This window comes from Magnolia sinica, chromosome 5 (genome assembly GCF_029962835.1).
Source record: "Magnolia sinica isolate HGM2019 chromosome 5, MsV1, whole genome shotgun sequence".
Classification (NCBI taxonomy): domain Eukaryota; kingdom Viridiplantae; phylum Streptophyta; class Magnoliopsida; order Magnoliales; family Magnoliaceae; genus Magnolia; species Magnolia sinica.
Window position 1 is genome coordinate 73,275,949 of NC_080577.1, and position 14,692 is coordinate 73,290,640.

General features: G+C 40.1%; 1 protein-coding gene across 1 annotated transcript in view; it reads left to right on the top strand.

The window, feature by feature from the left end:
* Positions 1-11,914, top strand: part of LOC131246150 (pentatricopeptide repeat-containing protein At4g35850, mitochondrial) — a 68,592-nt gene extending 56,678 nt beyond the window's left edge. The window contains exons 9-13 of the mRNA XM_058246054.1: positions 3,080-3,173; positions 9,861-9,926; positions 10,394-10,471; positions 10,733-10,834; positions 11,579-11,914. Of these exons, the coding sequence (XP_058102037.1) occupies positions 3,080-3,173; positions 9,861-9,926; positions 10,394-10,471; positions 10,733-10,834; positions 11,579-11,674 (436 nt within the window). The 3' untranslated portion in view covers positions 11,675-11,914. The remainder of the gene's footprint in view (positions 1-3,079; positions 3,174-9,860; positions 9,927-10,393; positions 10,472-10,732; positions 10,835-11,578) is intronic.
* The last annotated feature ends 2,778 nt before the right edge of the window (positions 11,915-14,692 follow it).

A 14,692-nucleotide genomic window follows, 5' to 3' on the forward strand; every position in this document is an offset into this window, starting at 1 on the left:
ACTTAGTATCAGAGTATGTGAGAGAGATCGAGGAATAGTTTGTGATGAAAGGGAAGCTGCAAACGACTGAAAAGACTGTAAAATATGATCATATGAAACGAAATTACTAATGGGGTGTTGAGTACAAGATCGTGACCCTTTGCGCAAGGCAATGGGAAGATCTAAACTCGAGGTAGGAGAGTCACCTGAGTCAACATCCAAAGTGAGCGGAAGAGTGGATGGCTAAGCATGTGAAGATTTATCTTGACGATGATGTTTAGACAATTTACAAATATCACAACATAACGGTTTAGTGATAGATAAGGAGGGAAACAAAATTTTCAATCTAGCTATGGATGGGTGGCCTAAGCGGCAATGCCACCGAGTCATGGACTCTCGATCCAGAGAAAGGGTACTAGAAGCGGCAACAGATGTATCGTCAAGAAGATAAACGCCTCCTCGCTCATGCCCACCACCAATCACTTTCTTCGTCTGTAGGTCCTGAAACAAACAATAAGAAGGGAAGAAGGTAATGGAATAATTTAATGATTAGTAAGAGAGATAACAAACAATAAGTTTAATGGAAAACGAAGCACATGCAAGACTGAGGACAGACAAGGAAGAAGAAAGAGGGATGAAACCAATCCAAGAGATGGGAGTTTGGGTTCCATCTGTGACTGTGACATACTGAGTGTGAGGAGAAGGAGAATAAGAAGAAAAGAATTGAAACTTACCAGTCATATGGGAGGAAGCTCCAGAGTCTATGACCCAGGAGGTAGGAGAGGATGACGCAAGAAGGCTTGACTGGGCCGAAGCTGCATGAGACTGGTCATCTTCTTGAAGTTGCTCGCACCCTTCTGCTTGGTAGGCATCTGCCTAAACATTTTTGGGGTGATTCTCTTCAAAGTCCTAACTGAACGAAGGCGATGATAGAAGAAATGTTTGCTCTTGAGAAGAATCACACTCGGGACCTTGTGCCACTTCCTTTAGGCCATAAACCTATTGGCTGTCGATGGGTTTATATGATCAAGTTTCTTCCAGACAGCTCCATTGATCGCTATAAAGCCCATCTTGTTGCTAAGGGTTACACATAGACTCATGGTATGGATTACTTTGAGACATTCTCTCCCGTGGCTAAGCTTAATTCGATTCGCGTTGTGATCTCCTTGGCCGTAATTTATCATAGCCCTTGTTTCAGCTTGATGTTAAGAATGCATTTTTCCATGGGGACCTTGTAGAGGAAGTTTACATGCATCAAACTTTTGGCTTTGTTGCTTCTCACAACCCTGCCCTTGTATGTCGGTTGAAGAAGGCTCTTTATGGACTCAAACAATCCCCACGTGCATGGTTCGAAAATTTTAGTCAGGCTCTCTTGGAGTTCGGCTTTGTTCGTAGTCATGCCGATCATTCTCTTTATATGTCGTCGATCGACGGGCATCATGGTTCTCATTGTTTATGTGGATGATATTGTTTTGTCCGGTAGTGATTCTGCTGGAATGAGGGAGGTCAAAGATTTTTTGAAGACCAAGTTTGAGATCAAGGATCTTGGTCCTCTTCGCTACTTCCTCAGAATTGAAGTTGCTCGCTCATCATCCAGATTGGTCTTGTCACAACGAAAATATGCGCTTGATCTTCTCATGTAGACCGACATGTTAGGGTGCATGCCTGTTACCACTCTTATGGATACTTTACAGAAGCTTCGACCAGATGATGGTGCTCTCCTTACTGATCACGGGATGTATTGATGACTTATAGGCCGACTTATTTACTTGACTATTACTTGCCCAGATCTCTCATTTGCGGTGGGCGTTGTTAGCCAATTCATGCAAGCTCTCCATACTTCCCATCTCACAGCTGTCTACCACATACTTCGGTATCTAAAATCAGCCCCGGCTCTTGACCTCCGCTTTCAGTCGCATGGTCATCTTCATCTTTCTGGCTATTCCGATGCTCATTGTGTAGGTAGTACTTTTGATTGCCGCTCTACATCCGGCTTCTGTACCTTCCTAGGTGGCAATCTTATAACATGGAAAGCAAAAAGCAGCCCGTTGTTGCCTGGTCCTCGGCTGAAGCAAAATATCGTGTTATGGCTCATGCGACATGTAAACTCGTGTGGCTTTGCAACCTTCTTGAAGAACTTGGCTATTCTCCTTCAGATCTTGTTCCTCTTCACTGTGACAACCAAGCAGCCATCCATATTGCTCGTAACCCGGTTTTCCACGAGTGAACCAAGCATATTGAGGTCGACTGTCACTTTATTCGGGAGAAAGTAGCTTCTAAGGAAATCGTCACTCCTTTTGTTCGATCTGGGGATCAACTTGTTGATGTTCTTATAAAGTCCGTGAGTCGAGATGCTCTTCATCTTGTTCGTGCTAAGTTGGGCCTGATCAACATCTACGCTCCAACTTGAGGGGGAGTATAGAGAATGCTACTGTATTGTGTATATGGTTAGTGGCCCGTGATTAGTGGCCCTTTTAGTCCCTTTTAGTATAAGTGCATGTGCACACTTCCCTCTTCTCCTACGGCGTGCTATATGCTTTATTATATAAAACATTATGTGTTAGGGCAAGCTAGCCTAACACAACATCTCTCCCAAACTCTCCTCCTTCTTCTCTCTCAATATTCTCCTCTTTTCTTCACATTATTATCATCAAATCATTCTCTACTTCTGCTTTGCTCTTTAATATTTTAGAGCCCATGTTACTTCATTGTTAAAATGGTGATGAATTTTGTTCTTGAAATCTTTGAGTTCATTCTGTTATGCATGCTCACTGCATCACATCTCCAGCACATCATTTGTCCAGGTATTATACAAGATGGGTGTTCATTCTTTTAGTCTGGTTACTGTGTAATTGTGCAATAAACTGATTTTGGAGCGTATGCTTCTTCATTCAACCATTTCAACCACCTGCATGTTTCCAATTTGCTTCCTTTTAGCTGGTTAATTGCCTTGCCCACCGTATTTATTTACAACATTATTCTTTCTGAGATGCCTGTCTGCTATGTTCTATTCTATCTTTCTCAGCATTAATTCAAAACTTTTACTGCAATAGATGTTGATTGTTTCATAATGTTTCTACTTGAACACCATTTTACGCAGGTGTTATTTGCATTGTGGAGACATTGATCGTGGCGTTAAAACTTTTGAGGACTATTTGGGTTCAGGAAAACCACCTATGGTGGAACTATATGTGGTGAGTTTCTACCAAAAAGCTCCAGGTGATTGCTAATAAGTGCTTTTTTTTTTTGGCAAAAAGGTTATTGGCCATTTTGCTACTTGGGATTCTTAATGGTGATGCTTGAACCGTTTTCTGTTGACATTATGATAATCTGCTTCATGCCTCTTAAAGATTTTTATGCTTACTGATAACTTTTGCTAGCGATAGAAATGTTTGAAAGAACTTGTCAAGTGGCTAGGTTTCTAAAATGAAGCCCATGGTTCGGTGATCCATATTGTCGATTTAATGGGCCCCATCTTGGATGGGAGATGCCCTAAAAATCTCCCAGATTTGAGATCCTAAACCTTTTGTTGATGGACTACAAATAAAATGTTAAGAAAATAGCAGGAGAATGGTCCAAAAAAGTCCAAAGGTTGGATCAGTATTTTAAATAGCTATGCTATTTAAGAAAACAGCAGGAGAATGGTCCAAAAAAGTCCAAAGGTTGGATCAGTATTTTAAATAGCTATGCTATGTAGCGTGTAGCTTACGCTACGTAGTGTAGCTTAGCCTTAATGCTACATAGCTCATGAAAATAGCTTAAGTCGCATGTAGCCTACACTACATCATAATTTGCATATGCTACACACTATGTAGCTCACATGATGTTTTCAATGATTTGTTACATTTTTCCATTTCCAATAAAAAATAGTTAACATTTTCAATGCTTTCAGTAAAATAATATAAATAACAATATTAAATCAGTTTCATTGCTCTTTCTTTATCTTTATAATTATTCATTTCCCTTTCCTATTACTTTAGGTTGCATTTTATTGCACCGAATATCATGAAATTTTGTTAAGTTTTATTATTAATCAGTCTAATCTGGTATAGAATATCATGACATTGGTGCAACCAAGCACCTTGATTAAAAATCCAGGAGTTGTGTGTAGCTTACGCTATACGTTATATAGCTTACGCCTCACGCTTCAAAGGGGTGAACGCTATGCTACACACTATTCGCTATTTAAAACACTGCGTTGGATGGCCAGACTATTCCAATCTGGAGGATTTTAAGGCTATCATCCACTATGGGCTCGTCAGATCAATGGTCTGGATCACCGAATCCCACTTGTTCAAACTGCATAGCAGGACGCCATTCAAATTTTGATGCATCAGGATCTGATTGTTTCTCTCTATGGTATGGTGCATTACCACTCATTACTAATGGTTACCAACTAAATAAACCAAAGTCACTCACCACTTTGAGCATCTATTGTGTATAATATAAATTGAGAATGCATTCTTTCATTTAATTAAATCGATAACTAACAAAAATCTTGTGTTATCTCCACTAAATAGAATATTGGCCTTGTTGTCGATCCATCATTACTGGAAATGCCCTAGTGGCATGGGAAGTGTGTTTCCTTGGAAACATGCTTCTGTAGTGGAATCAAACAATTCAAATTTGGAAAATTTGGAAATGTTTGAAAACACAAGGCAAATGCAAGAAAAACTGTTAGAAATATTAAGTGCCTATTTGGATTTGTTTTATTTTTATTTTTTGTGATTTTGAATCTGAAAACCACTTTTTTTAGGCTTTAAGTGTGTTGGGTAGCGACCATTTCTTATAGTTATTCTGGTTCTACAAACTTGTGAAAAGCACTCATAAAATCTCTCTCTCACTCATAAGCACTCATAAAATCTCTCTCTCTCTCTCTCTCTCTCTCTCTCTCTGTGCACAGTGTAGAGCCGTACACATCCAAACATGTGCCATCATGGCATGTAGGTCCAAAACTGGACTGAGGCAACTTTCCTATAACCCTCGTTCCATGTGACATCCACTTTGTCCATTCGTTTCGCCATATCATGTTGGGGTATGACTCCAAAAATAAGGTAGATCCAAGACTTAAGTGGGCCATGCCCCAGAAAACAGGGGGATTCAACGCTCACCTCTGAAACCTTCATGGGGAAATTGTTTTTCTTATGCATGTTTACCAAACATGCACTTTTTCACATAACAAATTCTCAAGAAACAATCCAGAGATTTTTTTCCTGAGAATTAATTCTGTAGTTGCTAGAAGCAATGCCTGACAGGCCTTAAGAGAAGCTAAATAAAGTGTTTGTGAAACCGAATGATTATGCACATGATTTTAGCAGCAAACACGTGAAACCAATAGAAAGCAATCATGAGAGCAAATGAAACACATGATTCTTGTAGAAATTGCATGCAAAACCAATTGAAAGGTAGCTCAATTGAGATAGGAAACTGTCAATCTTTGATTAAAAAAAGTACAACTTTTCAATGTATTTATTTGTTTATTTACTTTTGTATTGGTGATGAAGACTATATTATGGAGGAAAGGAAAGAAAAGATCACAACAATGGATGCATCTGCCCGATTGCAAGTTAGCACTCTTTTATTCTGTGATGCTGATAGAGTCCAATATGATAATCTGAGAAAGATCTTCTGTTGTTTCAAGTAATCTCAGAGAAAAAGATTTGTCATTTGAAAAGCGAACTTCAAGGGGTTAGAATGGATTGTTGGCCTTCTCGATATCCAACTTACAAAGTATCCCAATTCTTTTCTTCCTGTTCCTAGCATCAACACTTTCGTGAGCAATAAGCACACTGTCCAGAATCTGCCTGGCCACAATGAAAGCACCCCAATTTTCAGAAATGACCTTCAATAGAACTCCCTTAAATCTAGAAGTAAGGATCTTGGCCAAGATTTTGTAAGGATCCCCAATTAAATTGATAGGCCTGAAGTCTTTCAGATTTTCCGCACCCTTCACAGAAAGAAGCCCCAAGCTCGGTAGAAAGGTGACTGCAATAAAAATAAATAAATAATTCCGCAAGGAAATCCATCACATTTTTCTTCACCACCCGCCAAAACTTCTGAAAAAACAATATAGGGTACCTATCAGGGTCTGGGGACTTATCTCCACACATTGAGCTGATCGCCACTTTAACCTCATCCTCCGATATCAGTGCTTCTAAAGTAGAAGTGTACATTTGAGAGCTCTTGGAAAGCTAAGTTATCCAACTATGGTCTCTTGCATTGATCATCAAGCATCAAATCTCTGTAAAATTGCATTATAGAGTCGCATATCTTTCTTTTATCCGTAGTCCTCGAACCATCAACAATCAGACTGGATATGTTGTTGTTGTGGGCCTGGGAACTAGCGATACTGTGGAAGAAATTGGTGTTTTTACCCCCCTCATTGAGCCACATCGCTCTCGATCTTTGACGCCATTTGATTTCCTCTTCCTTTGATCGGTTAGCCAAAGATGCAAGTAAAATGGTCCTCTTGTCTCTATCCTCTTCCAACAGACCCCCACTCTCCTCTAGCAAATGTAACTCATGGATCTCATCCGCCATTCTATCAAACCCTACCTCTTGAGCACCGAGCACTTCTTTCTTCCACGATTTAGTTTTATCTTTCAAAAGCTTTAGTTTTTTGCTCAACTTGAAGCTGGCATACCCTTCAACTGAGAACGAAGATCACCATTCAGCAACGAGCTGCACGAAACCATCAATCTTCAACCAGGAAGCTTTGACCCTGAAAGGCCTAGAGCCCCAGTTTTCAACATCCCCCTCAAGAATATTGGGGCAATGATCTGAAATTGTCCTTGGTAGCCCGCGCTGACTAACCAAAGGGAACTTTTCAATCCAGTCCATGGATACCAAGAATCTGTCCAATTGCGATAGACTAGCATTCTCTTGCCCGTTAGACCACGTGAATTTGGCACCCTCATCTGGCTTTGCGTCTAACTCTCTCCCTCATCTCGTAAATCAAGACTATCTCATCTGCAAACAATATACACTATGGGATATCTTCCTATAAATGCCTCGTGTCCCTTATTTTTTATATTTTAAAATATCAAAGAAGATACGTAGAAAGGCGGTATGGGAGGCTTTATGCCTCATGTCCTAGGACTTATTACTCTTTGCTTCCATGAAGACTTGGATGCCTCACTTACCTTTTAAAACAGTGATTCTGAGTCTGAGAGCAGGAAACTGGTGGATCTCAAAGCATTTAAGAAGTGGGAGAGAGTAGGAATCTCTAGAAATACTATTGAAGGATTTAAAATAAATCTTATCAATATGGTGTAGCATGCACTATTGTACTTGTAGGTTCCCACAAAATTGGAAATGGGGTGTGTCATAATGGTGATCAAGACTATCTATTTGCTAGGATCTAGTGTGAGATGCAAAACTTGTATGATTAGGTCGATCTAGCTATCTGATTGCTTTACTCTTTTTTTTTTTTTTTTTGGTTTGGGGGGGGGGGGGAGGATTTGAATTTGGCCTGATGCACCTTTAAAAAAAAGAAAAAAGAATGAATGTGGACTGGTACAGTTTTTATTTATTTTTACCATCCATTTGCTGGTTCTCTATCAGATAACTTCATAGGTGGACAACATTTTGGAATGTGATCCTTTCCCAATAGATGATAATCACTTCAAAATATGCATTTATATTTTGTATAACGGGAAATTCCTTAGTGAGGGAAGTTGTGTATTTTGGCCTGAAGAGAAACAAAATTTAGAAGGTATTTCTTGGTTGTCTTTAAGCCTTAGGATTAGGAGTTGCAGGAGTAGCGTGTTGTTTTTATCAAAATGATAGCGAGTGTAAATGCCTAGGTCTGTCAGAAGTAGGAAGCAGAGTGGCATCTCTGGTAGAAAGTTTGGGTAACAGTTCCTGCAATTAAGTTTTAAGCTAGATTCCAAATTTGGGGCAGAATTAGGATTTAGCATTCATTCGCTTTTGCTGGAGGGGTGTGGGTGTTCTTTCTCGAAGTCTTCCAAATGTTGTGGGTGTCTTCCAAATGTTGTGGGTGATACTGGATTCTGGTGAAGGTCTTCTCCTAGCGTGTCATGGGGGAAGGGTGGGGAGAAAGGGGAGGACGATTTGGAGGCTTGCCCTTTTGACTGGTTTTTGGGCCTTGTGTGGGGAGGAATAATCGGTGTTTCTGAAATTGGAGAGGGACAGTGTCGGGTCTTTTGTTTGGCCAAGTTTGATATTCTGGATTGGGTGGCATGTTCTAAGGCCCTTGCGGTTGTAGTTTTACCTTAGAGTTTCTCTTTGGCTTTCTTACTAAAATTAACCATCTTTCAAAAATTAGGATTTAGCATTCATAAAGTCCTGAGATTGAAGAGAAATGATCACATACAGCATGTTCTATGTTACATGACTCAAATGTTTATATTTTCTGTTGTCACTTTAGTGAACATATGGAGTGGACCATACCATGCAGATGACCTGGAGTGGAAATTGGAATGATCCACTCTTCAGGTGTACCGCACACATATTGAGTCAGACCATTGGCTGTACATTGATTTCAACAGTGTAGCCCGTCTGATGAATGAACCATCCTGGTTTTTGTCCCAGGTGTTCTTTATGACGCGGGCCACCTTTTGGACACTCGGGTTTTATACATGAGCATATCAGCAGAAAATAGAAATGCCCGTTCTGAACAATGTTTAACAGCCATAATGGGCCTGTAACGGGCTGATACGCAACTGTACCAGTCCGATTGAGTTTCTTCCTCAAAAAATAAAAATAAATTCTGTTATGGGGGCCACAATGGCTGTTATGCCCATATCGTAATCGCCATAAGGTTGGCCACTGTTGCCATTGTTGAATACCGTGTATGAAACTGACATAATTTTCTTTTACATGCAGAACTGGAGTCCCTCATTTTGTGCATTTCACAGCAAATATTTCCCAAGATTGTAGAGCTGAAATAACAGCAGGCTTCAAAACCTCATGGAATTCTGAAGAAATCCTATTATGCACTCTTGTATGAGTTCCGTGGCATTGTTCCATCATGGGAAGTGGCAATGCTATAATCTGATTAAGTTGAAGAAACATACAGTATCCTCAAGCCTTGGCCATGTCTGGACGTTGAATATGTAAAGTGGAGGATATGTAGTAGTATGTACAGTATCAAATGTTGTCCATTCCTCCAAGATCCAGATCATTGATCTGATACACTCCAACATGGATATGGCGGGTTCCCCAAACTCTCTTAGATTGGACGATTTCATTTGTCCAATATATTCCCCTTCTCCATTGGATGTGGATTGAAGGGTTTGTAGTTTTCCGTAATGGAAGTTTATGGGATTCTCCCATTGATCAGTGGCCCCCATGTTGGTAGTCTGAATCAACAATCCATGGGAATCCCTGTGCAAACTCAACTTGACAATGTTATGCATATCCTTGTCTTTAGGAGCTTGTATTTCCTCACCCATGAGGGGTGTGTGTGTGTGTTTAAAGAAAAAAAGAAGATTATATTTCCTCGTTGATGATTGATAGACATATCTCAGCCATTACCATTAACCACTTCGGCTAGTCTATTGTTAGGCACATAACATATTGCTTACAATCTTAAGCTACAAAGGAAGTTCAATGAAAAAACACATTGGAGTGTTGTTCATGACTCAGCAATTGATCTTCTTCTTTAGCTCGTAACTTAGTATGCCCATTTAGACCATCCGCTGAGATCTAAATTATGGTTCTCTGTTATCCTGGAAGCACTATGCACGTCTCTTTAGTAGTTTTCAGCATAGAGCCAACTGAAGGTTCAATTACTGTGTAATCTATGGGTTAAAACGGATAATAAGCTTCCTAATATTGCTTCATACCATCTAATTTTAGATTCAGTGTGCGTGCATGCGGATTTGAATATGCTGATTCTTGTACTTGTTTGGCTGTAGACACTTATTGAGGGCGCCATGGTTGGATATACTCCCCAAGGGATGCAAATTGCTCAAGATATGCTGGTACTCGTCCCTCTCAACCTTGAGCCTGATTAAATACTTGGTATCAGGATCGTTTTGCAGGTCTTAGATTATATATGACATAGACCATGTTTCATCAAGCCTCTACTTGGTCCAAAACTCAAGATGCTGGCCCACCTTTGGTTATCCCAATTGTTTATATGGTGGGTCCATGGCCCATAGGTGATACCCTGATAATCTTCTCCATTGAATGATTCTAACTGTTTGATTGGGCCCCCATTAAACATGGATCATTGTTCGTCTGCCCATTTTCATCAGATGGCTAGAATCATCAGAGGGGGGATTACTGTATGGTTCATTTCATTATGGTGGAGACCAGGTCAATGGGTTAGGTAACTAAAAGGTGGGCCCTTCTATACCATTGCTGGGTAGAAAAAAGAAAAGAAAAGATGGTTATTTCTAGCAAGCACCATACAATATCTTTATTATATGGTTGCCATGTTCTGTAGGAAAAAATGAATTCCAGAGGTTTCTTCTTGAATGCGAAGATGGGAAATGAGCTTCTCCTTGCAGCCTCAGGAGAGAAGGTAAGCAGCTGGCAATTTCTTTGATTATGGGATGTGCTCAGTTATTGTTTTCTTTCTTTTAAAACAGAAATTTAGTTGTTTCTTTTCGGTTTCGATCTCTCTTTTTTAAACATTATTTACTAGATTGATGGCTTATGAGAGCATCCCAATTAGTTGGGAATTGGAATAAGGCATAGATGATGATGATGATGACGATGGCTTATGAGAGCAGGTTTTCTTATGTACAGTTTTTTCTAATGATGGTTTGATGATTGTATGCAGACGGGTGGATATACGACTGCCAATTACATATGGGACCTAATGCAAAGCCGCAACATCAACCCTTCTCTTCCGGCTGTGGATTCCTATTATAAGGGCTTAAAGGTGACTCTTTTTTTTCCCCCCCTTTGATAATGTATAAGCATTCATGCATTGTAGAATGGTCACTACTTTGAACCTGTTCATGTAGATGATGGTTTAAAATGTGCTTTGGAGATATCCATGAGGCTGAGCCTCTGTTATTTTTCTGTAAGCATGTATGCATGCCATGCTTATCACTGATTCAAACATGCAGTACATGGTGCCAATGGCCGACTCATCCATGATGAGGTTTGCTTAGTTCACATGCATGTAGAGCTTGAACCCCTGTACCTCTTTGCCATGTGCGCTGAATATGGCACCCTTGCAAGATCAGATGCATCCATTGGCCACTTATCAGATAGGCCAGTTTAAGAAACAAATGGACAGCTACAAATTTGGCCGAGTTCGTTCTCCCATTCGGTGTTTAGTAGTGGCCCACCTGATGTCTGGGCTGTCCTTAAGTCTTTAGCCAGGGCATTTACCAAGTGAACCCTACCTGATGGACAGCTTGGATCACAGCATGGAGGCATGGGTAGGGACTGGGTTGTATGTTCATGTGGAACTAATACATAATATGCAGCATATAAATGCAAGGCGTAATGTGTAGTTTGCCATTTCAATGTCCGTCTAAGCGTGCATATTCATCGGGTAGAATCTTTTGTGTATTTTCTTCACATGTTGTTTGCTTGCTGTTAGTTATCTGAGATGCGTGTATGCACACATGTTTCTACTTGCCACTGGTGTTAACATTTTGGCTATTGATTTCAGCAACGTGAGATTCCTTCTGATGATCCAAGGCTTTTATTGGTTGCTCGGGCGTTGGACAATCTTCGGACTAGATTTGGAGGGGGAAGGCCTTCTTAATGGAGGAAACACATTAATTCCATTGCATGATAGATGGTGCTCATGAACTGGCTTCCTTGCTCTTCGGAGGGAATCATAAGGTCATCCCGCTCTTAAAAGAAGCTTCTTCAATTTGCAGCATCCTGCTATGTCCTACTTGCATTTGCATCTGCTGTAATGAGAAAGTAGCATATAATTTTCAGAAAATGAAATGTGAATTTCCGTCATAGTACTATTTTAGTTTAGATAATTTTCTTTTTCTTTCTTTTTTAAATGATTTGAGAATTGTTTGCAGACCCCAATTAGTTGGGATAAGGCCTAGATGATGACTATTGCAAACCAGGAGGGTCAACCTGTGACTCGGCCGAGTCAACCTAGCCCCGTCAATGACCTGGTCACTGGGTCAGGAAAACCTGTACTGCCCTGGTTAGGGTGGGACTTGGTCTGGTTTCCTGATTTTGCCTGGAACTTTGTTGATTTTGACGAGTCAAAACGGATCATCTAAGTGGCTTAAGGGCAATATTGTAATTTGGAGAAAAGGGGTGATAGAGTTTAGAGAAAAAAGGGCATTTTCCCTCTCAGCTTGGTTTTTGATTTTTTGTTGTGTTGTGTATATATATATATATATATATATATATATATATATATACTTTCCTGGTTTCTTAAGTTTCATTTCTTTATGAGGGAGTTCTTTTTAAAGGCTTTGGAGAGGGAGAGGGAGAGGGAGAGGGAGAGGGAGAAGAAAATGAAAATGAAAATGAAGAAGATAGATGCTTGGTTTTTGTTTTATTTTTAGGGTTTTTATTTTTCTTTCTAAAAACTGCCTAATGTTTGTACCATATACCAATAACCGCCTACTTTTCACAAGATATTTCTGCACCGCCTATCCTTTAAACTGTTATCTATATAGTGAGTCATGCTCCCCTGCGCACCTACGCACGTGCGCACCTTTGCACACGTGTCATGGGTGTCTAATCTGAACGGTCCATGTGATGCGGAATTCCATGAAATCCCATGTGACAAATTTTCCCCCAGATCTAAAATTCTGTTGGGCCGTAGCAAAGAGAAATGCAAATCAAGGGAGGAAAATGTTTTCATTTTTCATGTGCCATCAAAATTTTAGATCAAAGTAAAACTTGGGCCCAGGGGGTTTCACGAGGTGCTTCTTCACATGAACGGTTCAGATTTTGGATCCACATCACGTAGGATGGGTACTCTAAAAAGTTCGTACGTAGTACGTACAAACTGGTTCGCAGGTGAGCGTTTCCGTCTATATAGTTTCACGCTGGTATCCCGCTTATACCTATTTGGTTATATATTTTCAAAATACCAACATTATCATCATTAAAACCCACCTACCCACCTTATAACACACTTGTTGTCATCTTCCCAACCGGAAATAGTGGGGATTGAACGCCATTGTTGAAATATACACTTGGACGGGTTGGATTTCTCACAAACATCAACTTGGGCACCATGTCCAATTGCACGTCAGTCAATCGCTGGTGCCCTAAAATGAGATGACAAAATAGATGAATGGAATGGGCCCCAGTTTTTATGGTCACGCCTGATGCTCGTGGAGTTATTAAGTGTCTGTACAAGCGTGCAACCCAACACATGGGGGTTGATCGACGTGTGCATTCGTAACCTCGACCGTACATGCATCTAGTCTCCATGTTTGTGAGAGATCCATTCTTTGCAATCCATTTGTTTTGCCATCTCATTTCATTTTAATACATAGCTCAAAAAGAGGTAGGCATAATGCTCAGTAGGCCCGTGATGGCTCTAAGATGTTTTAACGGTGGGCGTTCAATCCCAATTGTCGTGTCATTTGGCCCATTATAACTTTGGATCAACTTGCCCTAAAATGAATGAAAAACAAATGGATGATTAATTTCTCAGTAACATCCTGTAGCCCCACAAATGTTTCAATGGTGGGCGTTCAATCCCCACTTTTCACATGGTGTGGTCCGCTTAAGCTTCTTGTCTGGCTTATTTTTGGGCTAATGCCCTAAAATGAGCCACTCAAATGGATGGGCGGCGTAGATCTTACCTTAACAGAAGGGTGGGCTCCACGGATTGATGCATGGGAACCAAAAGGTGTCCCATTCAGGCTGGCTAGTTGAGGGGTAAAATGGTAAAAAGGGTGCTACTTCACGGGTAGACATATCCTACCAGCAGTCAACGGCTCTTCACTTTTTCGAACCATGAGCCAAAGTTAAAAATCGCCTTCTTTTAGAATGTATTTAGAAAGAGCTTGCAAAAAAGAAAAAAGAAAAAAAGAGGCAGTTATTAGTATATGGTGCAAACATTAGGTGGTTTTTAGAAAAAAAATAAAATAAACCCTTATATTTTAATTTTAATTTTTATTGTCTAATTGCTTCTTACCCCCACCAACTTTTCAAGAGGGTGTAGTAGTAGCAGGAGAAGAAAAATATGAATGGAAACTAGGCAAAGTATTTATTTTCAAGATTTTTTCCCATATATATTATTAACCAAAAAAAAAAGTATACTGCAAAAACAATTAAATAATTTTCTGACCTACAGATAAACTCGACCCGGTAACTGACCGAGTCCCAAGCCGGGTCCAGGTTTGTAAACTATGGTTCGCCTATGGGAGTGGTAATCTAGCCATACGCCTTTGTAGGGGAGGGGCCTACAGTTTTCAACCTTTACCTCAACGGTTTTGTTGTGGCTTTTATTTTTATTTTTTGTTTTTAAATGGATAACTTAAGATTATATTAAGAAATCAAAAGTATGGTACAACAAAGAGGGCTAGATCCATCTAAAGCCCAGCTAAGAGTGACAACGGTCAGCCGCAACTACTCAGCAGAAAAAGTAATAAAACCCATGCTAACAGTTACCCATTTCCTTCGCCTTCCTTTGCTAACTTGTCAGCCGACTTGCTCAGACTAATTTCCATCTCATCTTCCACAATTGATGATATCTTCCATTTGAAGATGTTGGAATCTTTCCAAGATATTGCATTTCTGAGTCCCCTCCCAAGGAATAGCCATAGCAGGGAGGAATTTGAACCGT